Genomic DNA, 23,143 nt, shown 5'->3' on the forward strand with positions numbered 1-23,143 from the left:
GTGCACAATTTGTGACTCTTTTATTACATCTGATCTTTGAAATAAAATAAAATTGAGGCCTGATCGTCTTTGTGAAGTCCATTTTAATAATTTCAACCTAAACCTTGATTCATTGATTCAAGGAGCACTCAAAGGCAACATGTGAAATTTTAAAATGATCTTGAAATATTACCTGAATGCATATCAGTACCAAGAGGATCATAAATCTATAGGACAACAGGGGAGCTAGTCACATTCACCACTGACCTGGAAGTCAGGGTTATTGAGTATCAGCAAATGATTGGGAATATCAGCTGCTCCCCTCTCGGCACAACTTCAACAGTCCCTGCAATGCACCACTATCACCTGTTACCATTATGTTGAATGACATTATAAAGTTGCACCATACAGCTGCACTACAAGTTACATAATATAAATACACACAATATCACCCGGACAACTAAACAGACCGCATTCACTCAGGCTTGACTTGTTCATCTGAATGCCACACATGCTTAGCTGTCTATCTAGCTATCTTTATAAAGGGAACAATTCAAGCAGGGCAGCATTTATGCTCCAAGATTGAAGTTACTTACCAAATATCAAAACAAACATGAACAAAAACTTGCAGAAATAATGGTTTTATTCATCATGAAGGTGGTGTCACTGTTTGATACATAGAGTATGTTCACTACAATAAAGTGAATGCATGGGAATTGACCTTCAGCTCAGCAAATTTGACACTTTTTAATGAAATTAAATGAATGAAAATAGCTTTGCCTGACACAAATATCGACCGCATGCAATGTAACAAAAACAAAAGGTGACAAAAACATCAGTTACCAACTCATCTAACATTTATACACAGAAAACTAGGTTCCATTACTTAATCATATTATATATAAGTCTGGGTTTGCTGTTTACATAGACTCTGCTGCTATTAATCACACCACTGTAATTTAAACCTGTAATTTTGTCTCCAAAAGCTCTTGTATAGTTTCTATTTTGTATTTCGGTTTAGTTTTGTATCCCTCTATTATTTATTTATTTACTTTCTATACTTATCTGCACTTATTTCTGTCATTGTGCTCCTGCAACAACCAAATTTCCCCGCTGGGGATCAGTAAAGGTTTATCTTTATCTCAACAACCACAGCGCTGCATTGTTAAACAGATATCAAACAACATAACACCACATTTCATTCAGAGCCTTGTCTTCAAAGTGCATTCCAATTAAGCATAGTGACACATTACCATTCAATCTAATTAGCCTAATTGCTGTTTATCACACTTGTAATCCAGTCCCTAAAGGATGATACGCGTGTGTAGACATCAGGCGTTCTGGGGTCTCCACATCGCCGGCCAGAGAAGGAGACGACACCTGCTACAGCTCCATCACACACCAATGGACCACCTGAATCCCCCTTAAAAAGTAAATATATGAGAGAGTTAACAGAAGGTGTACTTTGCTTGAAGCAAAGAATCAAGAATAATGTTTCTATTAACAAGACATTCTCAGACCTTAACAATATCTATCTGGTTTGCTTACATTTACTGAATGTGATATTCACATAATTTAGAAAAAACGTTTACACACTTAAAGACAACTCCTTCAGTTTGGGGTTCAGATTAACAATTAACTAGTGTATTTTCTTACCGAGCAGAAACCTTGAAAGACGCCACCCCCAACACCACAAACCATTGTCCTGGTGATGGGAACACCACTCCATCTGCTACGACAGGTCTGCTGTGTCAGGGTGGTTACATTGACCTCCTGAAGCCTGTTTGGCAAGGTGTTGTTATCCCCGACATCCCCCCAGCCAGCCGTGATGCACTTACTGGATGTGCTCACCCTGCCCCTTTTCAGAGGGATCAGCTGCACAGCTTCATTCAGTTGGGCCCTTTGGTTGAGCTGAGACAAGGAGATTAATGGTTGGAAAATACAGAAAATGTAAATTGTGTTAGAGTTTGTGTTATCTTAACATGCTTTATGCTTTTGGGCAAACTTGAAACAACAATGACGATAGGATTCTTCTACTTCAGATCTGATACAGATTAACAAACAGTTTAGTCCTCACCTTTAGGAGCATGATATCATTTGCATGTCCATCATAGCTGGGATGTGGAATGGATCTGACAGTGGTGAGCTCCTGCTTTGTAGATTCATTACCGGACAGGGAATCAGCTCCAAGTACAACTGTGTAGGGTCTAGACATCCCAATTGAGTGACGACTGTTAATAATTTCTCTCTAAGCTTGAAACAGTAATACACCACAATGAATCTACAAAGTGCAAGCTGATTTTTATCCTGAATTGACCACAATGTTTTCTCAGTTTGAGAGTCATTGTCATTATGACGTTTAACATTATTTCAAATCCTGTGATGTCTGTTAGAGTTGTTAAAGTAATTAACCATCAGTTAATGATTGCTGCCAATGTAAAATTTTTTAATTCTTACGTAGGTATCTGACAATGTGCTGCTGTGAGCACAAAGTCCTCTCTCACTAGGGTTCCCCCACAGTTCAGGCGACCTCGGACTTGCAACGCGGCCATGTAGGGGCGAGAGTGGGGGGCAGCCTCTCTGCCTCCAACAATACGAGAGCCATCAGCTCCTGTAACACAAAATCTTCTTTTATTACTATGGTTATATAAAATATAAAGGCCTGTAACAAAGGTTTTTACAATATATAGATAGCTTACCATTCGGAACAAAGAGCAGCAGTAGTACAAAGATGATGGCCATGGTCTTTGGTCAAATCCAGAACTTCCAACCCTTGGTCTTCAGGTTTTTGGGGGAGGGGAGTGGACAACATCTTGCCCATTTTGTGGTCTTTATTGCTTCAGGGTGTTTGCTAACATACAGTTTTTTTTTCCTTTGTGAAGTTGCTGGTGGGATTGCAAAAGATGTGGTTTTAGATTTTCAAAACAGGGTTTCATAATTGAAGCAAGAAACTGGTGGAGTTATAACGGCTTTGGAGCATTACATGAACATCACATCCTCTGATGAACTAAAATTTCTAAACTTTTTTATCAATGGTAAACATTGTGGATAAATGCTAGTTCAAAGTCCACATTGTCTGGAAAACAGTGATTGAAATGATTAATGAGAAAGTGTGTGTGTTTCTTATAAAGTGGTAAAGTCACAATACCAGCTATAATATACGTTATCATCACATTTGCTTGATTTTCCAACAAGCCAACATGCTGTTGTTTGATGTGTTTCTATGATATTGTATTTAAACAGCTGCACAAACCTACTGCATCTACACCTACCAGGATATTAACTTTCTTCACTTAGGAGGTTTAGGTAAGATTTTAGTATTTTGGTTTATTTTATGTTATCTGTTAACTGTCCTTTGCATTCTGGTGTCGTTGTCAACTTTGACTTTAATTTCTGTATTTTGTTCTGTCTGGCCTTTATCTCTTACCGTTTGTGACACAGCCCCGTCAAGCTGTTTCTGTGACAAACTAGCTCAACCACAGCAACCACAGTTTTCATCTTTAGAACTTCACACAAACACGTCTTCAAGTGAAGAGTCATGAAAATGAGTGTTGGACTGGGGACACTGTATGCCAGAGATGTACACACACTGAGGCTAAAGTGCCTCCTGGATCAAATAAATAAATAAATAAAAAAATGTGCATCTTTATAATATCACTTGTACGAACATTGGTCAATAGTAAATTAAATAATGATATGAGGTTATGACTATAACTGTAAAAGTGTTGAAATAGCTCTGTTTAGTTTTTATTAATATTTTCAACATAGCTCTACTACACTAAACATTTTGTGGATATATCTTAACTTTATCCGATGTGTCAGAACATGAAGCAGACATTTGTTATGTTGGCAGGACACTCACACAACCACAGTTTCCATCCTCAGATCTTCACACCAACAAGTCTTCAAATGAAGAGTCATGAAAATGAGTGTTGGACTGGAAACACTGTATGCCAGAGATGTACACACACACACTAAAGTGCCTCCTCAATCAAATAAATAATAAAATAATAAAATTTTAATCATATGTTTTCAATGTAGCTCTACAACACTAAACTAAGCCTAAGACATTTTTTGCATATGTTGCTGGGAAAAGGACCTTAGTGTCTTCTGATGAAATAAAGAGAAAACAATATTTAAATCATTTTTTATTTTGCTTTGAGTTAAAGAGCAAACACTGACAGAGCAACTCAGATACAACTACCGCTCCCAAGTACAATGAGAGTATGCTGAAGCAAAGCTTTGTGTAAGATTGTTACACTTAACAATTTTTTTCCTTGAGAACCTTGTTGATCCAGGGAAGGAACTTTGAGATATCCACATAGACGTTGGGGGCGTCTGGGTAGTTACAGTTGGCACGTCGGTTGAAAGACACAACACCAACAGCTACCCCGCGGCACACCAGAGGACCACCAGAATCACCCTGTCAGGAGGACAATATCTTAATATGTTCATTCAAGATGGTGTCAAATGTGTATAGCTTTCTTAGAAACAAGGGCAGAAACAATACCTGACAGAATCCTTTGTTTGTGCCATATCCACCTGCACAGATAGCATTGTCAGGAAGGTGAGGCCATTCCTTTTTACAGACGTTCCGGTTAATGATAGACACATCTACCACTCTCAGGTCATCAACAACTCTTTCAGTTCTAGTTAAACCCCATCCAGCTACATGGCACATTTCGTTATCCTGTATGTTCATGTCAGAGCTAGGAAGCGGGATAACTTTTACTGCTTGGCTCAAGTGAACTTCACTAGACAGCTGGAGACACACAAAATCAGAAATGAGAAATTATTAAAAACTGGCCAAAAGTTGGAGCGAGTGAATCATTTAAATGAAGGTTATTGTTAGTTACAGTAAATGCAGCTGTTGTTGCCCTGAATAGGTTTTGCTAGAGTTTTGAATGTAATTATTCAACATTTTTACTGGATTTTTTGGCATTTCTTTGTTTCATGTGTGATAGTGACAGTCTGAGAGAGACAGGAAAGAAAAGCAGAGGAGAGAGGAAGGGGATGACATGCAGCACAGGGCAGGCCGTAATGGAACCTTAGCTGCTTTACTGCCACTTTTTACATTTATCTTTACTGGAAATGTTTTTTTACCTTAAATGCTATAATATGACTGATGGGACAACTGGGCTGAATGAATATGTACTTACTTTGAGGAGCATGATGTCATTCCCTGTTCCAACATTTTGATAAGATGGGTGTTTGCACTTCTTTGCAACGTATCGCTCTGTTTTATCAGCCTGCTTGAGATTGTGGGTGCCAAGAACAACACGAGATAGAGTCCTAAAAAAAGTTATAATCGAGATGTTATGGGTAGATTTTTCCAAGTTGTTTTACCAGCAACAAAACAAAGCAACAAATGACACATTTCTTTTGAAAATAGTTTGGATGATTTGAATAATTATTTTACTGATTTCTAATAACATGAGGTGAACAACTCACGGGGAATCGCAGTGCGCAGCAGTGAGCACAAAATCCTTACTGATGAGGAATCCTCCACAGAAATGACCTCCATTGTTCTGCAACGAGGCCATATACCGCATCGAGTTCTCCGGGGCTATAGTTCCATCAATGATTTTACCCCCATTTCCTGCAAAGATAATAACAATAATTTTGATGTCCCATTAAATGGTTGTAGAATAACAATCAGATTCTGTGATCTTACCATTTTGTCCGAGACATATCAGGACATGAAAGAGCAGAAGTTTGTGCAGAGCGTACATGATGCCAGCAAGACAACTGACTCGTCTTCTTTTGGGTGTCTAGTAGACCCTTATTATACAGCAGTTGGCACAAGTGATTATGATCAATTTTTTTTCACGTCTAACCACATCCTTTGTGCAATGCAAATGTATAGCTTGTACATCTTTGCATTATGTTGTTTTCTTGAGTTATCTGTTGCATTAACAGCATGATGCACATTGTGATCAGTATGTGAGGAGTTCACTGTAGCAGTCAGTCTATCACATTAATCCATTGCTCCTCTTCTTCTATTTCATGTCATTTTGTATTTAGGACACTGTCAGCCTCTTGATTTAGTTCATCCTGGGCCTTTTCTCATCGTTTATGAATATTGCGTTGCTACAATAACACAGATGCAACTCTACGGTTCTGTGTTGTGTTGTGCTGAACAGTCCACTCTAGTAATCCATCTTCCCAAATTCATCATTTATTTTCTGCACATTTAGTTAATTCTGGGCCATTTTGGACCTGCTTCTCCTCACTGTTTGTGCCGTTCACAATAAGAAAACCTAAATTGAATGAATCTCTCGAGTTAATAACACATTGGCGTGTATCTGTTTGATGAAAAAAATGAGACATTAACGCAACGATTCCAGATAATGATTTCCAGCTGTCACCATTTGGCTGTTTGGGATTGTGGTGAAACAGCCAGCTCAAACATTTCTTCTGAATTTTGTGACAAACCATATAAACCACAGAAACCAGTATCCAGGATCGCTTCTGAGCAAAGACAGCAAGTGGTCTAAGGGAGCATCATTACTGAGTATATTAATGTTTAACTGACCAGAACAGGGCCTGCATTTAACGTGAGTAGAAAAGTGTACTGACCATTCATTTTGTTATCCATTTTATATGTACAAGACTGAATACAGAGAGCGTCTAGGGCTGCTGCTAACAGAGCACCCCGCTCTGTTAAGTCTTTGACTTGGGGAAAAGAAACTACAGAGCTTCAGTACTTCAAGTGAGATTCTCCTTTATACTGTTTATGTATCAGTGCAAGCATGCTTGGTACATGTGTTGTTATTCACCAATGCCATTTATTAATAATTAATCTATTAATACTTTATAGATGAGTTATGGGTGATTAATAAGAGCAATGTTTGGGTTGTCTGGTGTTTGTCCTTCCCCAGCATGACACTTGCTTTTTGAAGTCTGGATTAATAACGTATGGAAAAGTGCTGCAGAGCTGTATGGACTCTTTGCAACAGCACAGTTTATGCATTATTGTACATCACATTTATTAATTACTTATAAATATTTATAAATGTAGGTGTCTAACTGACTTTTGGTGATTGTTTAAGAAATACACTACCAATTATCAATGACTTTGTACATTTTTGTAACATTCTGTGTGTTTATCCTAGACGTGTCAGAACATGAAGCAGAAAATTGTGCAGATATGCTGCGTGATGTCGGCAGGACACTCACACAACCTTCTCCATCTTTTTGTAACTTCACCTCAGGCTACATCCTTCCTGTAACAGACATTTGTGATATCTTAGTTTATAGTATCTTTGATTGTGGTGCTGATGTCTCTGCAGCCTGGAGCCACATAGATTAAGTTTGAACAAGTCTGTCAAATTAATAATGTTTTTTCACTTTTGTTTCATTCAACATTTTGTATAAATTATATTTATATTTATTTGTCTATGTTTTGTTCAAGCTGGGCCTCTTTACAGAATTTAACTAAAACAAGTGAACTTTAGTTGGATCAGAAATGCAGTTGTGTCTTTCACTGACATGGTCTTGTACACCAAACATGATATTTGACGTTGTCACATGATGTATTTGCGTAAATCAATGAAGGGCTCATTTTAATGTAATGAAAACACAATTCTTATTTGCAGGTGATTACGCAAACTTATGAATAGTTAAAGTCCACATTGTCTGAAAAACAGTGATTTAAACAAGTGATAGATGAATGCAATGTGTGTGTGTGTGTGTGTGTGTGTGTGTGTGTGTGTGTGTGTGTGTGTGTGTGTGTGTGTGTGTGTGTGTGTGTGTGTGTGTGTGTGTGTGTGTGTGTGTGTGTGTGTGTGTGTGTGTGTGTGTGTGTGTGTGTGTGTGTGTTAGTGCTTACATTTAAATCTAGATGCACAGTGTTATTAGAGTTATTTCACTTTCCTCTTTTCAGTAGGTTGCATCAGGTTTGTGTTAAAAAAGAGATCTTAAGAAAGAATGGGGTTTGGTGTAATGCAAGGCACTGCAGACCAAGTTTCTCAGCTGTGTGGGTATCCTTAAATTATCTTTAAATTCACATGTACAATTATTAAACATTGATGCATGTACTTGTTACTACTTTTAGATGGACAGAATATACACCTTTCAGTTACTATGTTGAGTCGGCAGTGTCACATTTTCAGCATGTACTCATTCCACGTTGGGTTTAGGAAAAGATTGAAGTCAACAGTTATTTTCTGTTTCACACTGGATTCCAGCAGCGGTCTCCTGGGAGAAAGTGTGTCTGTCACTCCACCACCTCTAAATGCAGACTTTATCACTCTTTTTACTACTGCTGGTACTGGATTGGCAGGTCTATTACACACTTTGCCATGAGACTGGGTTTAAGAAATCACCACTACACAATAAAAGTATGCTGAAACCAAACACTGTTAGATTTCACTTATCTTAGGAATCTCTTTTATCCAGGTAACAGGCTTTGATATATTCATATAGAATGGTGGATGCATTTGGGTGTTCAAAGTTATAGTTTATATAGTAAGTATATAGTATATATAAGTAGTTATAGTATTGCATATAACCAGCTGCACAAACCTACTGCATCCCTAGGAGATTAACTCTCTTCAGTTAGCAGGTTTAGGTAAGATTGGTATTTTGGTTCCTTTTTGTTTGATTTGTATTCTACTGTGTTATCTGTTAACTGTCCTTTGCATTCTGGTGTCGTTGTCAACTTTGACTTTAATTTCTGTATTTTGTTCTGTCTGGCCTTTATTTCTTACCGTTTGTGACACAGCCCCGTCAAGCTGTTTCTGTGACGAACTAGCTCAACCACAGCAACCACAGTTTCCATCCTCAGATCTTCACACAAACACGTCTTCAAGTGAAGAGTCATGAAAATGAGTGTTGGACTGGGGACACTGTATGCCAGAGATGTACACACACTGAGGCTAAAGTGCCTCCTGGATCAAATAAATAATTAAATAAACAAATGTGCATCTTTATAATATCACTTGTACGAACATTGGTCAATAGTAAATTAAATAATGATATGAGGTTATGACTATAACTGTAAAAGTGTTGAAATAGCTCTGTTTAGTTTTTATCCGATGTGTCAGAACATGAAGCAGACATTTGTTATGTTGGCAGGACACTCACACAACCTTCTTCATCTTTTTTTAACTTCACCTCTGGCTACATCCTTCCTGCTATGGAAATTTGTCATATCTTAGTTTATGGTATCTTTGATTGTGGTTCTGATGTCTCAGCAGCCTGGAGCCACATAGATTATGTGATCAGTATGTAATAGGTTTGAACAAAGTCTATCAAATGTATTTATTTTTTTTTTGCCTGCATTTATAATGTGTCAACATACATGGGGTCTTGTACACCAAACATGATATTTGAGGTTGTCACATGAAAATCCATAAAGGGCTCATTTAAACGTAATGAAAATAAAATTCTTATTTGCAGGTGATTACACGTACCTCTAAATATTATATTCCATTTCTACCATATTTAAGGCTTTTTACTGAGTTTTAAGGAGCAGGGTCACACCTCAATCATCTACCTTCTGGCATACTCATAAATACCCTCCTAACCCTCTCCTCCCCTTTGCTCTCATATCTCAGCCAAAGTCTGCACAGTAGTGGCACTTATGACCTACACTGCAGCCAGCCACTAGAGGGCGATCAAGATGTTTTGGCTACACCTCTGGGAAACTGTCATGTCATCCATCCTGCAATCAGTGTTGACAATTGTCAATGTTGCAACAACCAGGAGGAATCGACCACCAGTTATAAGGAACGGGACTGGCTAAGCCTCTGGCCCCGCCCCTGGTTCGCCTCTGGTTGACTGGCACCAAATATGTAATTTAAACCTTAAGAAAATAAAGCTTATTGCTAAAATGATTATAACCCTGCTCAGTATCTCACCAGATTACTATCTGATCAATGGAAGTTATTGGCTATCGCATACACATAACACTTTATTGACTACAAGGAATTACACAACTTTTTTGATTGAATTTTGCCAAGGTTAAGTGATTTTTAGTATAGGTCTAGATTATTTGTACTACTATTGTTTTTATTGTTGTTGTTTTTATCAACTTAAATACAATACCATAATACTTCTTCTGATTAGATTGTTATAGAAGAATTGAAACAAGGTATTTTAAATACATTTTTATTTAGAATTTTGGTCACACTGACAGAGCAATCTGAGATAGCACATTACCTTCACATTACAATGATTGTATACTGAAGCAACACTTTGTGCAGGATTTTTACTCATTTAGGATATTGTCGATCCAGAAAAGATATTTTGATACATCTGTATAGACGTTGGGTTTGAGTGGGTAGGTACAGTTCTTTTTGTAATTAAAAGACACAATGCCGACAGCCACCCCGTTGCACACCAAAGGACCACCAGTATCACCCTGTTAGGAGGAAATACTTTTATTTGTTTATTCGTTATTTGATTATATAGGATAAGAAATGTGTAGTGTGTCCGAACTAGAAAGCAGTCGACAGTTTCTTTGAACAGACAGAAACATACCTGACAGAATCCTTTTGTTGTGCCATATCCACCTGCACAGATAATATTGTGAGGAAGACCACCCCATGTCTCGTTACAGACATTCTGGCTAATGATAGACACATCCACCAGTCTCAGGTCATCAACAACAGAACCACCAGTTATAGTGGCACCCCATCCAGCTACACGGCAGGATTCATTTTCTCTTATGTTGATTTCAGATGAGGGAATTGGAATTGTTTGTACGCTGTTGTCCAGTTGAACTTTCTCAGACAGCTGGAGACAAAATCAGAGATTAAAAATGAAAAACCAGCACTGTCTAATTTCATTCTCCTTTTTTATTCTTCAGACAACTTAATAAACAACTGCTGGAATCTGGAGCTGATAATAAAAACAAACAATCTGACCACAAAAATATATGATGTCACCTGAATATATGTACTTACTTTGAGGAGCATGATGTCGTTACCTAGTGCTACATTTTCATAAGAATGGTGTTTGTGTTTTTTTTCAATGGATCTTATTTTTCCTCCCCTCTTGAGATTGTGGGTGCCAAGAACTACACGTGTATGTGCGCTGAATGAGTGAACATTGAGAGGTTATATGTAGATTTTCTAAACAATGATCAACAGTAAACAATGAGATAATAAATATATAAGAAATATATGTATACTTTAAAAGTCTTTAAATATTTATAGTCACATGAATCAAAGATTGTAACTCACTCAATGTGGCAGTGCGCAGCAGTGAGCACAAAGTCTTCTCTGATGAGGAATCCTCCACAATCATGACCTCCATTGTTCTGCAACGAGACCATATACTGCATCGAGTTCTCCGGGGCTTTACACCCATCAATGATTTTACCTGCAAAGATAATAACAATTAGGTGGATGTCCCATTAAATGGTTGTAGAATAACAATGATATTCTGTGATCTTACCATTTTGTCCGAGACATATCAGGACATGAAAGAGCAGAAGTTTGTGCAGAGCGTACATGATGCCAGCAAGACAACTGACTTGTCTTCTTTTGGGTGTCTAGTAGACCCTTTTTACACAGCAGTTGGTACGAGTGATTATGATCTATTTTTCCCTCATGCTTAACCACATCCTTTGTGCAATGCAAATGTATAGCTTGTACATCTTTGCATTATGTTGTTTTCTTGAGTTATCTGTTGCATTAACAGCATGATGCACATTGTGATCAGTATGTGAGGAGTTCACTGTAGCAGTCAGTCTATCACATTAATCCATTGCTCCTCTTCTTCTATTTCATGTCATTTTGTATTTAGGACACTGTCATCCTCTTGATTTAGTTCATCCTGGGCCTTTTCTCATCGTTTATGAATATTGCGTTGCTACAATAACACAGATGCAACTCTACGGTTCTGTGTTGTGTTGTGCTGAACAGTCCACTTTATTAATCCATCTTCCCAAATTCATCATTTATTTTCTGCACATTTAGTTAATTCTGGGCCATTTTGGACCTGCTTCTCCTCACTGTTTGTGCCGTTCACAATAAGAAAACCTAAATTGAATGAATCTCTCGAGTCAATAACACATTGGCATGTATCTGTTTAAAGAAAAAAATGAGATATTAACGCAACGATTCCAGATAATAATTTCCAGCTGTCACCATTTGGCTGTTTGGGATTGTGGTGAAACAGCCAGGTCAAACATTTCTTCTGAATTTTGTGACAAACCATATAAACCACAGAAACCAGTATCCAGGATCGCTTCTGAGCAATGACAGCAAGTGGTCTAAAGGAGCATCATTACTGAGTATATTAATGTTTAACTGACCAGAACAGAGCCTGCATTTAACGTGAGTGGAAAAGTGTACTGACCATTCACTTTGTTATCCATTTTATATGTACAAGACTGAATACAGAGAGCGTCTAGGGCTGCTGCTAACAGAGCACCCCGCTCTGTTAAGTCTTTGACTTGGGGAAAAGAAACTACAGAGCTTCAGTACTTCAAGTGAGATTCTCCTTTATACTGTTTATGTATCAGTGCAAGCATGCTTGGTACATGTGTTGTTATTCACCAATGCCATTTATTAATAATTCATCTATTAATACTTTATAGATGAGTTATGGGTGATTAATAAGAGCAATGTTTGGGTTGTCTGGTGTTTGTCCTCCCCCAGCATGACACTTGCTTTTTGAAGTCTGGATTAATAACGTATGGAAAAGTGCTGCAGAGCTGTATGGACTCTTTGCAACAGCACAGTTTATGTATTATTGTACATCACATTTATTAATTACTTATAAATATTTATAAATGTAGGTGTCTAACTGACTTTTGGTGATTGTTTAAGAAATACACTACCAATTATCAATGACTTTGTACAGTTTTGTAACATTCTGTGTGTTTATCCTAGACGTGTCAGAACATGAAGCAGAAAATTGTGCAGATATGCTGCATAATGTCGGCAGGACACTCACACAACCTTCTCCATCTTTTTGTAACTTCACCTCAGGCTACATCCTTCCTGTAACAGACATTTGTGATATCTTAGTTTATGGTATCTTTGATTGTGGTGCTGATGTCTCTGCAGCCTGGAGCCACATAGATTAAGTTTGAACAAGTCTGTCAAATTAATATTTTTTTTTCACTTTTGTTTCATTTAACTTTTTGTATAAATTATATTTATATTTATTTGTCTATGTTTTGTTCAAGCTGGGCCTCTTTACAGAATTTAACTAAAACAAGTGAACTTTAGTTGGATCAGAAATGCAGTTGTGTCTTTCACTGACATGGTCTTGTACACCAAACATGATATTTGACATTGTCACATGATGTATTTGCGTAAATCAATGAAGGGCTCATTTTAATGTAATGAAAACACAATTCTTATTTGCAGGTGATTACGCAAACTTATGAATAGTTAAAGTCCACATTGTCTGAAAAACAGTGATTTAAACAAGTGATAGATGAATGCAATGTGTGTGTGTGTGTGTGTGTGTGTGTGTGTGTGTGTGTGTGTGTGTGTACGCGTGTGTGTGTGTCTGTGTGTGTGTGTGTGTGTGTGTGTGTGTGTGTGTGTGTTAGTGCTTACATTTAAATCTAGATGCACAGTGTTATTAGAGTTATTTCACTTTCCTCTTTTTAGTAGGTTGCATCAGGTTTGTGTTAAAAAAGAGATCTTAAGAAAGAATGTGGTTTGGTGTAATGCAAGGCACTGCAGACCAAGTTTCTCAGCTGTGTGGGAATCCTTAAATTATCTTTAAATTCACATGTACAATTATTAAACGTTGATAAATGTACTTATTACTACTTTCAGATGGACAAAATATACACCTTTCAGTTGAGTCGGCAATGTCACATTTTCAGCATGTACTCATTCCACGTTGGGTTTAGGAAAAGATTGAAGTCAACAGTTATTTTCTGTTTCACACTGGATTCCAGCAGTGGTCTCCTGGGAGAAAGTGTGTCTGTCACTCCACCACTTCTAAATGCAGACTTTATCACTCTTTTTACTACTGCTGGTACTGGATTGGCAGGTCTATTACACACTTTGCCATGAGACTGGGTTTAAGAAATCACCACTACACAATAAAAGTATGCTGACACCAAACACTGTTAGATTTCACTTATCTTAAGAATCTCTTTTATCCAGGTAACAGGCTTTGATATATCCATACGGACGGTGGATGCATTTGGGTGTTCAAAGTTATAGTTTATATAGTAAGTATATAGTATATATAAGTAGTTATAGTATTGTATATAATCAGCTGCACAAACCTACTGCATCCCTAGGAGATTAACTCTCTTCAGTTAGCAGGTTTAGGTAAGATTGGTATTTTGGTTCCTTTTTGTTTGATTTGTATTCTACTGTGTTATCTGTTAACTGTCCTTTGCATTCTGGTGTCGTTGTCAACTTTGACTTTAATTTCTGTATTTTGTTCTGTCTGGCCTTTATCTCTTACCGTTTGTGACACAGCCCCGTCAAGCTGTTTCTGTGACGAACTAGCTCAACCACAGCAACCACAGTTTCCATCCTCAGATCTTCACACAAACACGTCTTCAAGTGAAGAGTCATGAAAATGAGTGTTGGACTGGGGACACTGTATGCCAGAGATGTACACACACTGAGGCTAAAGTGCCTCCTGGATCAAATAAATAATTAAATAAACAAATGTGCATCTTTATAATATCACTTGTACGAAAATTGGTCAACAGTAAATTAAATAATGATATGAGGTTATGACTATAACTGTAAAAGTGTTGAAATAGCTCTGTTTAGTTTTTATCCGATGTGTCAGAACATGAAGCAGACATTTGTTATGTTGGCAGGACACTCACACAACCTTCTTCATCTTTTTTTAACTTCACCTCTGGCTACATCCTTCCTGCTATGGAAATTTGTCATATCTTAGTTTATGGTATCTTTGATTATGGTTCTGATGTCTCAGCAGCCTGGAGCCACATAGATTATGTGATCAGTATGTAATAGGTTTGAACAAAGTCTATCAAATGTATTTATTTTTTTGCCTTCATTTATAATGTGTCAACATACATGGGGTCTTGTACACCAAACATGATATCTGAGGTTGTCACATGAAAATCCATAAAGGGCTCATTTAAATGTAATGAAAATAAAATTCTTATTTGCAGGTGATTACACGTACCTCTAAATATTATATTCCATTTCTACCATATTTAAGGCTTTTTACTGAGTTTTAAGGAGCAGGGTCACACCTCAATCATCTACCTTCTGGCATACTCATAAATACCCTCCTAACCCTCTCCTCCCCTTTGCTCTCATATCTCAGCCAAAGTCTGCACAGTAGTGGCACTTATGACCTACACTGCAGCCAGCCACTAGAGGGCGATCAAGATGTTTTGGCTACACTTCTGGGAAACTGTCATGTCATCCATCCTGCAATCAGTGTTGTCAATTGTCAATGTTGCTACAACCAGGAGGAATCGACCACCAGTTATACGGAACGGGACTGGCTAAGCCTCTGGCCCCGCCCCTGGTTCGCCTCTGGTTGACTGGCACCAAATATGTAATTTAAACCTTAAGAAAATAAAGCTTATTGCTAAAATGATGATAACCCTGCTCAGTATCTCACCAGATTACTATCTGATCAATGGAAGTTATTGGCTATCACATACACATAACACTTTATTGACTACAAGGAATCACACAACTTTTTTGATTGAATTTTGCCAAGGTTAAGTGATTTTTAGTATAGGTCTAGATTATTTGTACTACTATTATTTTTATTGTTGTTGTTTTTATTAACTTAAATACAATACCATAATACTTCTTCTGATTAGATTGTTATAGAAGAAATTGAAACAAGGTATTTTAAATACATTTTTATTTTGAATTTTGGTCACACTGACAGAGCAATCTGAGATAGCACATTACCTTCACATTACAATGATTGTATACTGAAGCAACACTTTGTGCAGGATTTTTACTCATTTAGGATATTGTCGATCCAGAAAAGATATTTTGATACATCTGTTTAGACGTTGGGTTTGTGTGGGTAGGTACAGTTCTTTTTGTAATTAAAAGACACAATGCCGACAGCCACCCCGTTGCACACCAAAGGACCACCAGAATCACCCTGTGAGGAGGAAATACTTTAATTTGTTTATTCGTTATTTGATTATATAGGATAAGAAATGTGTAGTGTGTCCGAACTAGAAAGCAGTCGACAGTTTCTTTGAACAGACAGAAACATACCTGACAGAATCCTTTTGTTGTGCCATATCCACCTGCACAGATAACATTGCGAGGAAGACCATCCCATTGTTCGTTACAGACGTTCTGGCTAATGATAGACACATCCACCAGTCTCAGGTCATCAACAACAGAACCACCAGTTTTAGTGGCACCCCATCCAGCTACACGGCAGGATTCATTTTCTCTTATGTTGATTTCAGATGAGGGAATTGGAATTGTTTGTACGCTGTTGTCCAGTTGAACTTTCTCAGACAGCTGGAGACAAAATCAGAGATTAAAAATGAAAAACCAGCACTGTCTAATTTCATTCTCCTTTTTTATTCTTCAGACAACTTAATAAACAACTGCTGGAATCTGGAGCTGATAATAAAAACAAACAATCTGACCACAAAAATATGTGATGTCACCTGAATATATGTACTTACTTTGAGGAGCATGATGTCGTTACCTCGTCCTACATTTTCATAAGAATGGTGTTTGTATTTTTTTTCAATGTATCTTATTTTTCCTCCCCTCTTGAGATTGTGGGTGCCAAGAACGACACGTGTATGTGTGCGGTTATAAGTACATTTTCTAAAAATTGTGCTAATAACAATAGTAAACAATGAACAATAGTAAGCAATGAAATGATATATGTATATATTTATTATCAAAAAAAGTGTTTTTAAAATAGTAGTATCTGGAAGTCTTTAAATATTTATAGTCACATGATCAAAGATTGTAACTCACTTTAAGAAACGTTCACAGTGCGATGCAGTGAGCACAAAATCCTAACTGATGAGGAATCCTCCACAGAAATGACCTCCATTGTTCTGCAACGAGGCCATATACTGCATCGAGTTCTCCGGGGCTGTAGTTCCATCAATGATTTTACCCCCATTTCCTGCAAAGATAATAACAATAATTTTGATGTCCCATTAAATGGTTGTAGAATAACAATCAGATTCTGTGATCTTACCATTTTGTCCGAGACATATCAGGACATGAAAGAGCAGAAGTTTGTGCAGAGCGTACATGATGCCAGCAAGACAACTGACTTGTCTTCTTTTGGGTGTCTAGTAGACCCTTATTATACAGCAGTTGGCACAAGTGATTATGATCAATTTTTTTTTCACGTCTAACCACATCCTTTGTGCGATGCAAATTTATAGCTTGTACATCATTGCATTAAATTGTTTACTTGAGTTGTCTGTGGCATCAACAGCCTGAAGCACATTGTGATCAGTATGTGAGGAGTTCACTGTAGCAGTCAGTCTGTCACATTAATCCATTGCTCCTCTTCTTCTATTTCATGTCATTTTGTATTTAGGACACTGTCATCCTCTTGATTTAGTTCATCCTGGGCCTTTTCTCATCGTTTATGAATATTGCGTTGCTACAATAACACAGATGCAACTCTACGGTTCTGTGTTGTGTTGTGCTGAACAGTCCACTCTAGTAATCCATCTTCCCAAATTCATCATTTATTTTCTGCACATTTAGTTAATTCTGGGCCATTTTGGACCTGCTTCTCCTCACTGTTTGTGCCGTTCACAATAAGAAAACCTAAATTGAATGAATCTTGTGAGTTAATAACACATTGGCATGTATCTGTTTAATGAAAAAATCGAGATATTAACGCAAAGATTCCAGATAATAATTTCCAGCTGTCACCATTTGGCTGTTTGGGGTTTTGGTGAAACAGCCAGCTCAAACATTTCTTCTGAATTCTGTGACAAACCATATAAACCACAGAAACCAGTATCCAGGATCGCTTCTGAGCAAAGACAGCAAGTGGTCTAAGGGAGCATCATAACTGAGTATATTAATGTTTAACTGACCAGAACAGAGCCTGCATTTAACGTGAGTGGAAAAGTGTACTGACCATTCACTTTGTTATCCATTTTATATGTACAAGACTGAATACAGAGAGCATCTAGGGCTGCTGCTAACAGAGCACCCCGCTCTGTTAAGTCTTTGACTTGGGGAAAAGAAACTACAGAGCTTCAGTACTTCAAGTGAGATTCTCCTTTATACTGTTTATGTATCAGTGCAAGCATGCTTGGTACATGTGTTGTTATTCACCATTGCCATTTATTAAATAATTCATCTATTAATACTTTATAGATGAGTTATGGGTGATTAATAAGAGCAATGTTTGGGTTGTCTGGTGTTTGTCCTCCCCCAGCATGACACTTGCTTTTTGAAGTCTGGATTAATAACGTATGGAAAAGTGCTGCAGAGCTGTATGGACTCTTTGCAACAGCACAGTTTATGTATTATTGTACATCACATTTATTATTACTTATAGATATTTATAAATGTAGGCGTCTAACTGACTTTTGGTGATTGTTTAAGAAATACACTACCTATTATCAATGACTTTGTACATTTTTGTAACATTCTGTGTGTTTATCCTAGACGTGTCAGAACATGAAGCAAAAAATTGTGCAGATATGCTGCATAATGTCGGCAGGACACTCACACAACCTTCTCCATCTTTTTGTAACTTCACCTCAGGCTACATCCTTCCTGTAACAGACATTTGTGATATCTTAGTTTATGGTATCTTTGATTGTGGTGCTGATGTCTCGGCAGCCTGGAGCCACATAGATTAAGTTTGAACAAAGTCTGTCAGATTAATTTATTTTTTCACCTTCGTTTCATTTTACATTTTGTATAAATTATATTTGCAGTCTCTATTTTGTTCAAGTTGGGCCTCTTTACAGAATTTAACTAAAACAAGTGAATTTTAGTTGGATCAGAAATGCAGTTGTGTCATTCACTGATTTGTAATTTGTCAACATACATGGTCTTGTACACCAAACATGACATTTGACGTTGTCACATGATGTATTTGGGTAAATCCGTGAAGGGCTCATTTTAATGTAATGAAAACACAATTCTTATTTGCAGGTGATTACGCAAACTTATGAATAGTTAAAGTCCACATTGTCTGAAAAACAGTGATTTAAACAAGTGATTAATGAGTACAATATGTGTGTGTGTGTGTGTGTGTGTGTGTGTGTGTGTGTGTGTGTGTGTGTGTGTGTGTGTGTGTGTGTGTGTGTGTGTGTGTATGTGTGTGTGTGTGTGTGTGTGTGTGTGTGTGTGTGTTAGTGCTTACATTTAAATCTAGATGTACAGTGTTATTAGAGTTATTTCACTTTCCTCTTTTCAGTGGGTTGCATCAGGTTTGTGTTAAAAAAGAGATCTTAAGAAAGAATGTGGTTTGGTGTAATGCAAGGCACTGCAGACCAAGTTTCTCAGCTGTGTGGGTATCCTTAAATTATCTTTAAATTCACATGTACAATTATTAAACATTGATGCATGTACTTGTTACTACTTTCAGATGGACAGAATATACACCTTTCAGTTACTATGTTGAGTCGGCAGTGTCACATTTTCAGCATGTACTCATTCCACGTTGGGTTTAGGAAAAGATTGAAGTCAACAGTTATTTTCTGTTTCACACTGGATTCCAGCAGTGGTCTCCTGGGAGAAAGTGTGTCTGTCACTCCACCACCTCTAAATGCAGACTTTATCACTCTTTTTACTACTGCTGGTACTGGATAGGCAGGTCTATTACACACTTTGCCATGAGACTGGGTTTAAGAAATCACCACTACACGATAAAAGTATGCTGAAACCAAACACTGTTAGATTTCACTTAGCTTAAGAATCTAAGAATCTCTTTTATCCAGGTAACAGGCTTTGATATATCCATACGGACGGTGGATGCATTTGGGTGTTCAAAGTTATAGTTTATATAGTAAGTATATAGTATATATAAGTAGTTATAGTATTGTATATAATCAGCTGCACAAACTTACTACATCCCTAGGAGATTAACTTTCTTCAATTAGCAGGTTTAGGTAAGATTGGTATTTTGGTTCCTTTTTGTTTGATTTGTATTCTACTGTGTTATCTGTTAACTGTCCTTTGCATTCTGGTGTCGTTGTCAACTTTGACTTTAATTTCTGTATTTTGTTCTGTCTGGCCTTTATTTCTTACCGTTTGTGACACAGCCCCGTCAAGCTGTTTCTGTGACGAACTAGCTCAACCACAGCAACCACAGTTTCCATCCTCAGATCTTCACACAAACACGTCTTCAAGTGAAGAGTCATGAAAATGAGTGTTGGACTGGGGACACTGTATGCCAGAGATGTACACACACTGAGGCTAAAGGGCCTCCTGGATCAAATAAATAATTAAATAAACAAATGTGCATCTTTATAATATCACTTGTATGAACATTGGTCAATAGTAAATTAAATAATGATATGAGGTTATGACTATAACTGTAAAAGTGTTGAAATAGCTCTGTTTAGTTTTTATCCGATGTGTCAGAACATGAAGCAGACATTTGTTATGTTGGCAGGACACTCACACAACCTTCTTCATCTTTTTTTAACTTCACCTCTGGCTACATCCTTCCTGCTATGGAAATTTGTCATATCTTAGTTTATGGTATCTTTGATTATGGTTCTGATGTCTCAGCAGCCTGGAGCCACATAGATTATGTGATCAGTATGTAATAGGTTTGAACAAAGTCTATCAAATGTATTCATTTTTTTGCCTTCATTTATAATGTGTCAACATACATGGGGTCTTGTACACCAAACATGATATTTGAGGTTGTCACATGAAAATCCATAAAGGGCTCATTTAAACGTAATGAAAATAAAATTCTTATTTGCAGGTGATTACACGTACCTCTAAATATTATATTCCATTTCTACCATATTTAAGGCTTTTTACTGAGTTTTAAGGAGCAGGGTCACACCTCAATCATCTCTCTTCTGGCATACTCATAAATACCCTCCTAACCCTCTCCTCCCCTTTGCTCTCATATCTCAGCCAAAGTCTGCACAGTAGTGGCACTTATGACCTACACTGCAGCCAGCCACTAGAGGGCGAACAAGATGATTTGGCTACACCTCTGGGAAACTGTCGTGTCATCCATCCTGCAATCAGTGTTGTAAATTGTCAATGTTGCTACAACCAGGAGGAATCGACCACCAGTTATACGGAACGGGACTGGCTAAGCCTCTGGCCCCGCCCCTGGTTCGCCTCTGGTTGACTGGCACCAAATATGTAATTTAAACCTTAAGAAAATAAAGCTTATTGCTAAAATGATGATAACCCTTCTCAGTATCTCACCAGATTACTATCTGATCAATGGAAGTTATTGGCTATCACATACACATAACACTTTATTGACTACAAGGAATCACACAACTTTTTTGATTGAATTTTGCCAAGGTTAAGTGATTTTTAGTATAGGTCTAGATTATTTGTACTACTATTATTTTTATTGTTGTTGTTTTTATTAACTTAAATACAATACCATAATACTTCTTCTGATTAGATTGTTATAGAAGAAATTGAAACAAGGTATTTTAAATACATTTTTATTTAGAATTTTGGTCACACTGACAGAGCAATCTGAGATAGCACATTACCTTCACATTACAATGATTGTATACTGAAGCAACACTTTGTGCAGGATTTTTACTCATTTAGGATATTGTCGATCCAGAAAAGATATTTTGATACATCTGTATAGACGTTGGGTTTGAGTGGGTAGGTACAGTTCTTTTTGTAATTAAAAGACACAATGCCAACAGCCACCCCGTTGCACACCAAAGGACCACCAGAATCACCCTGTGAGGAGGAAATACTTTTATTTGTTTATTCGTTATTTGATTATATAGGATAAGAAATGTGTAGTGTGTCCGAACTAGAAAGCAGTCGACAGTTTCTTTGAACAGACAGAAACATACCTGACAGAATCCTTTTGTTGTGCCATATCCACCTGCACAGATAATATTGCGAGGAAGACCACCCCATGTCTCGTTACAGACATTCTGGCTAATGATAGACACATCCACCAGTCTCAGGTCATCAACAACAGAACCACCAGTTATAGTGGCACCCCATCCAGCTACACGGCAGGATTCATTTTCTCTTATGTTGATTTCAGATGAGGGAATTGGAATTGTTTGTACGCTGTTGTCCAGTTGAACTTTCTCAGACAGCTGGAGACAAAATCAGAGATTAAAATGAAAAACCAGCACTGTCTAATTTCATTCTCCTTTTTTATTCTTCAGACAACTTAATAAACAACTGCTGGAATCTGGAGCTGATAATAAAAACAAACAATCTGACCACAAAAATATGTGATGTCACCTGAATATATGTACTTACTTTGAGGAGCATGATGTCGTTACCTCGTCCTACATTTTCATAAGAATGGTGTTTGTATTTTTTTTCAATGTATCTTATTTTTCCTCCCCTCTTGAGATTGTGGGTGCCAAGTACAACATGTGTATGTGCGCTGAATGAGTGAACATTGAGAGGTTATATGTAGATTTTGAGATAATAAATGAGATAATAAATATATAAGAAATATATGTATACTTTAAAAGTCTTTAAATATTTATAGTCACATGAATCAAAGATTATAACTCACTCAATGTGGCAGTGCGCAGCAGTGAGCACAAAGTCTTCTCTGATGAGGAATCCTCCACAATCATGACCTCCATTGTTCTGCAACGAGACCATATACTGCATCGAGTCCTCCGGGGCTTTAGTTCCATTAATGATTTTACCCCCATTTCCTGCAAAGATAATAACAATTAGGTGGATGTCCCATTAAATGGTTGCAGAATAACAATCAGATTCTGTGATCTTACCATTTTGTCCGAGACATATCAGGACATGAAAGAGCAGAAGTTTGTGCAGAGCGTACATGATGCCAGCAAGACAACTGACTTGTCTACTTTTGGGTGTCTAGTAGACCCTTTTATACAGCAGTTGGCACAAGTGATTATAATCTATTTTTCCCTCACGTCTAACCACATCCTTTGTGCAATGCAGATTTGCAACTTGTGTTATCATTGCATTATATTGTTTACTTGAGTTGTCTGTTGCATCAGCAGCCTGAAGCACATTATGTGATCAGTATGTGAGGAGTTCACTGTAGAAGTCAGTCTATCACATTAATCCGCAATCCA

At 37.4% G+C, this 23,143-nt stretch overlaps 3 protein-coding genes across 12 annotated transcripts; all 3 read right to left on the bottom strand.

The window, feature by feature from the left end:
- Positions 1-604: 604 nt before the first annotated feature.
- On the bottom strand, positions 605-2,824 carry LOC127349712 (mast cell protease 1A). Its single transcript, XM_051375566.1, has 5 exons — positions 2,679-2,824; positions 2,437-2,590; positions 2,057-2,186; positions 1,636-1,890; positions 605-1,402 (listed from the first exon to the last, which is right to left on the bottom strand). Exons 1-5 carry the CDS (start codon positions 2,719-2,721, stop codon positions 1,250-1,252), a joined length of 735 nt encoding a protein of 244 aa, XP_051231526.1. The 5' UTR covers positions 2,722-2,824; the 3' UTR covers positions 605-1,249.
- Positions 2,825-4,114: 1,290 nt separating this feature from the next.
- On the bottom strand, positions 4,115-17,177 carry LOC127349710 (granzyme B). 3 transcript variants are annotated; one of them, XM_051375564.1, is made up of 5 exons: positions 17,104-17,177; positions 5,431-5,578; positions 5,139-5,271; positions 4,490-4,741; positions 4,115-4,402 (listed from the first exon to the last, which is right to left on the bottom strand). In XM_051375564.1, exons 1-5 carry the CDS (start codon positions 17,159-17,161, stop codon positions 4,241-4,243), a joined length of 753 nt encoding a protein of 250 aa, XP_051231524.1. In that variant the 5' UTR covers positions 17,162-17,177; the 3' UTR covers positions 4,115-4,240. The 3 variants fall into 3 exon arrangements, with proteins under 3 accessions (XP_051231524.1, XP_051231523.1, XP_051231522.1); XM_051375563.1 differs by lacking the exon at positions 17,104-17,177 and adding an exon at positions 11,383-11,480; XM_051375562.1 differs by lacking the exon at positions 17,104-17,177 and adding an exon at positions 5,654-5,763.
- On the bottom strand, positions 10,077-22,982 carry LOC127349707 (duodenase-1-like). Of its 8 annotated transcripts, none has more exons than XM_051375551.1 (6): positions 22,823-22,982; positions 22,600-22,747; positions 22,335-22,464; positions 16,146-16,400; positions 15,950-16,026; positions 10,077-10,268 (listed from the first exon to the last, which is right to left on the bottom strand). In XM_051375551.1, exons 1-6 carry the CDS (start codon positions 22,878-22,880, stop codon positions 10,193-10,195), a joined length of 744 nt encoding a protein of 247 aa, XP_051231511.1. In that variant the 5' UTR covers positions 22,881-22,982; the 3' UTR covers positions 10,077-10,192. The 8 variants fall into 8 exon arrangements, with proteins under 8 accessions (XP_051231511.1, XP_051231510.1, XP_051231514.1 ...); XM_051375550.1 differs by lacking the exon at positions 16,146-16,400 and adding an exon at positions 21,911-22,165; XM_051375554.1 differs by lacking the exon at positions 16,146-16,400 and adding an exon at positions 21,911-22,165 and having other exon boundaries at positions 10,077-10,195; positions 15,878-16,026.
- Between the last annotated feature and the right edge of the window lie 161 nt (positions 22,983-23,143).

This window comes from Dicentrarchus labrax, unplaced genomic scaffold (genome assembly GCF_905237075.1).
Source record: "Dicentrarchus labrax unplaced genomic scaffold, dlabrax2021, whole genome shotgun sequence".
Lineage (NCBI taxonomy): Eukaryota > Metazoa > Chordata > Actinopteri > Moronidae > Dicentrarchus > Dicentrarchus labrax.